At 35.7% G+C, this 3,537-nt stretch overlaps 1 protein-coding gene across 1 annotated transcript in view; it reads right to left on the bottom strand.

Annotated features, from left to right (window-relative positions):
• The window catches only part of LOC106960621 (lysosomal acid phosphatase-like), a 13,440-nt gene extending 11,658 nt beyond the window's left edge, over positions 1-1,782 (bottom strand). Inside the window, exon 1 of the mRNA XM_015053804.1 lies at positions 1,609-1,782. Coding sequence (XP_014909290.1) covers positions 1,609-1,698 — 90 coding nt within the window. The 5' untranslated portion in view covers positions 1,699-1,782. The remainder of the gene's footprint in view (positions 1-1,608) is intronic.
• Between the last annotated feature and the right edge of the window lie 1,755 nt (positions 1,783-3,537).

Below are 3,537 nucleotides of genomic sequence, written 5' to 3'. Positions count from 1 at the left end.
TGTTTGCTAATTCTCAAGTGAGCTGGAATAAAGGTGGTGTTTCCACGTCTCACCTCGTGGCGGATGTAGGATTCATTGAGGAAGTCTTTGTACCGCGTCCGCAGATACTGACCCAGCTCATACTGCTGCCTCATCCCGACCTTTTAACACAAACCAGACATTTAGAACCATCAGAAATCTAATCAATATACTCATTTAACTGTAGTTCTAGAGTCGCCTGACTTATTGTCACCAGATACCGTCATGGGAAAAGTTTGATAGGAACCGGTTACATTTACTCACGTTCACTTGAGGAACTTTTGAAAAAAAAAAAAAAATACTTTTTGGAGTATTTTTACTATGCTAAACCTTTCACTTTTACTTGAGTAAAATTGACTCTCTAGTACCCACAGTGAGTAACTTTGCTGAATGAAGAACAAGCTTGTTATAACCTGCAGGTTTTGTCAAAGTTTCATAAACTTTATATTGAAAGAAATTGATTTTGAATATTGCCTGATTTTGTTGCTTTGTAATTATGTTATTTATTTGAATTATCTTAATTTTTTATCAAATTTCCACAACATTTACAGTTTGGTCCATCTCATGATGTAATTTTTAAATATGAAATGTTTTTAAATATTAAATGTTAAAGATGTTTTGATCAGTTGCTCAGTATCTGAGTAACCTTTTTACTCTTACTTGAGTAATTTTTTGGGTGGCTACGTTTTACTTTTGCTTGACTAAAAATATGTTGAAGTGGTTCTACTCTTACTTGAGTACAGATTTTGGGTACTTCACCCATCTCTGGTTAAGGGCTAATCTGGAGAGAGGAGTTGTAGAGAGAGCAAAACTTAAAGCTATTTTACCTGCGTTAGCTGTCCAAAGCCCTGAGGCCAGGCGCTTTCTTGGTGAGGGTCAGTAGGAAAGGCTGTCGCTGGTGACCTGTCACCATGTCGAAACAACTGGAGGAAGGAGGAGAGAAAAGAGACCAAATGGTCAAAAGCAGGACATCCTCTCTGACTGGTAAAAGACACTCAACTCTTTTCCAGCTCACTTACTTATGCATTTATTTTTTATAGCTATGAATATGTGTTCCTGACAGTCATAGTTAGTAAGAAACAAAGATTCCCATAAAATTCCAGAGGAAATGAATGCAGGTCATTTCTGACCCACTTGTGGAAGAATGGGGTAGTAACTGAAAACATGCTATTTCTTAAAATGTTAAAGGGGTTAGTTAAAAAAAATCAATTGCATGATATCAGTAACATGTTTTTTGAGGAATACCTTGAATATGAACTGATGAAAACTTATTACAAAGATATTGCAAAAAGATCACCTCAGTGGGTCAAAAAAGACCCACTTGCGCATCAGAGGGTTAAAAAAACGTCATCTAAAAAATGGTTTATTTTCGAGCTGAATTAAGAGTGCGTCAAAGATTTCACAACACTAAAAAAGTTGCATAACTTTTGAGTTATGCAGCTCAAAAGTTATGGAACTTTTGATATAAGTTGAAATATGCGCAAATGAAAGTTTTTAACACATTTTGAAGGCAATTTTGTAGAATTCAGCCATAGCGGTGCAGAAATAAACAGCTTCTGTAGCGTTATAGCAAACATTATTGACACTCACCACTGTAGCATAAATTAGCTGCCTTTCAGCAATAACTTGCTCACATGCAGAAGCCAAGAAGACAAGAAAGAGAGCCGCCGCAGACACCATGTTTCCTCCGCTGGGGGTTCGGCTCTGTTACAGCCGCGCAGAGTCCTGCTCCGACTTAGAGAAAGGTAAGCTAGCCGTTACTAGCAATCCAAACGGAAGTGACAGTAAAAACTAAAACACGTCACGTGAATAAATTGTAACAATAAAAAGTCATTGACCAAAAAATTTTAATAGTGAGATAGTGCAACATGAATTATTTCGAATAACATTTTAAGATCTTGCACGATGAAAGGTAATTACACTTTGCTTATCACACTTATTGATTTGAAAAACACAAACCGGAAGTGTTTTCTTATTTGTCTTCCGCTTTCCGCTTTAAATTCGTCTACGTATATAATATAAATATTACTTAATAGTGGTATGTTATTTACAAATTTAAAAATATTATTTAGTAATTTAGTAATAATTATCATTGAATAATTTTATAATGTTATATTAATCTCCCGATTATCATTACTATTATAGACATTAAAGGTGCTTGAAAACCCCACCAACTAAGTCTTGCAAGAATATTTTACGCTGTCTTATTTATTTTTTACTGTTGGATCTACGAGAGCACCAATCCATATTAATACATTTTTAAATATTAGTAAAAGTGTGCAGCGTTGTGCAGCTGGTGTTCTGATCAACCCTGTTTAAAATGTGCATGTTTTTAAGAGCGGTATTTGTGGTGCAGTGAAGACAGTATATTTATCTAAAAAAAATAACCAAAATAACGTTTTGGACATATATTTTTATTGTCACTTATATAATTATCGTTATCACAATAAATCATAAAATAGAGGATACAATTTTAAATTCAATATCGAGTAGATTTTTAAATTAAAGGTGTTTTCTATATTTTTCCCCTAGATGTCAGTATTGCCACAAGATGAAGTCTGGATGATGGGTGAGATTTCCCCCCCCCGCCCCACTTTTTCTCTCTTTTTTCCTTTTTTTTTTTTACCAAAATTTTAAATCTAAGTCCAGATAGCACAAAATGAGTGAAACAACATTGAAAGAATGACAGGCAGAGAAATAGAAATAACGTTAAAGGCTGGCATTGAAACGAAATTGAAAGTGGTTGGTGACTTGTATGTTGAATCAAGGTTAGGGTTTCAACCATGACTGACACTATATTAATGTTGATTCAACCATAATCTGTACGTCAATTTACATGCATATGCATATTTGTGTTGATTTTACATAGAATCAATGTGGGTGATTCAATGTAAAATTGGGTGGGTGGGTCGGAGGAGGTTTGGGGGGGAATACGGGGATATGATGAGATGAGGAGGGGTGCAACAAACTGCATACTTGGATTCAAATTGATTACACTCCGGTCCTCAAGGCGAACTGACCTGCATGTTTTTAGTTCAGCAAAACCCTGTCAATCAGCCATCAATGAAAACCATGTGTGCTGAATTATGGAAATATTTAAAACTTGCAGGGCAGTGCTTGGAGGAACAGTGTTGAAAAACACTAGACTATGCATTGGCATGTCAATCAATAGAGTTCAACCAGAAAACAACATTGATTTAAAGACATATTTACAATATTAGTTAATTGGCTAGAAGTGGCTGGTTGAAGGTTTATCCACCATCAGTCGTCAACTTTTGTGATGATAATTCAACGTTGAATCAACATCGTTTGCTAACAAGCCAACAGTGAAGTGGTTGTGTGTTTGGGACATCCCACTCTTGTAAATAGCAGGGGTGGACCGCTCTACTCCTTGTAGTAAGTTATAGATGTTTGTGTCAATATATCACACACCAACAGTCAGTAAGAAATGTATGAACAAGTAAGAAGCAAAACAGCCGACATTGATTCAACATTGATCAGACGTTGATCAGACCTTGG

This window comes from Poecilia latipinna, unplaced genomic scaffold (assembly GCF_001443285.1).
Source record: "Poecilia latipinna isolate Pla-1442-1.1 unplaced genomic scaffold, P_latipinna-1.0 Scaffold1202, whole genome shotgun sequence".
Classification (NCBI taxonomy): Eukaryota; Metazoa; Chordata; class Actinopteri; order Cyprinodontiformes; family Poeciliidae; genus Poecilia; species Poecilia latipinna.
This window is presented reverse-complemented; position numbering and strand designations above follow the sequence as displayed.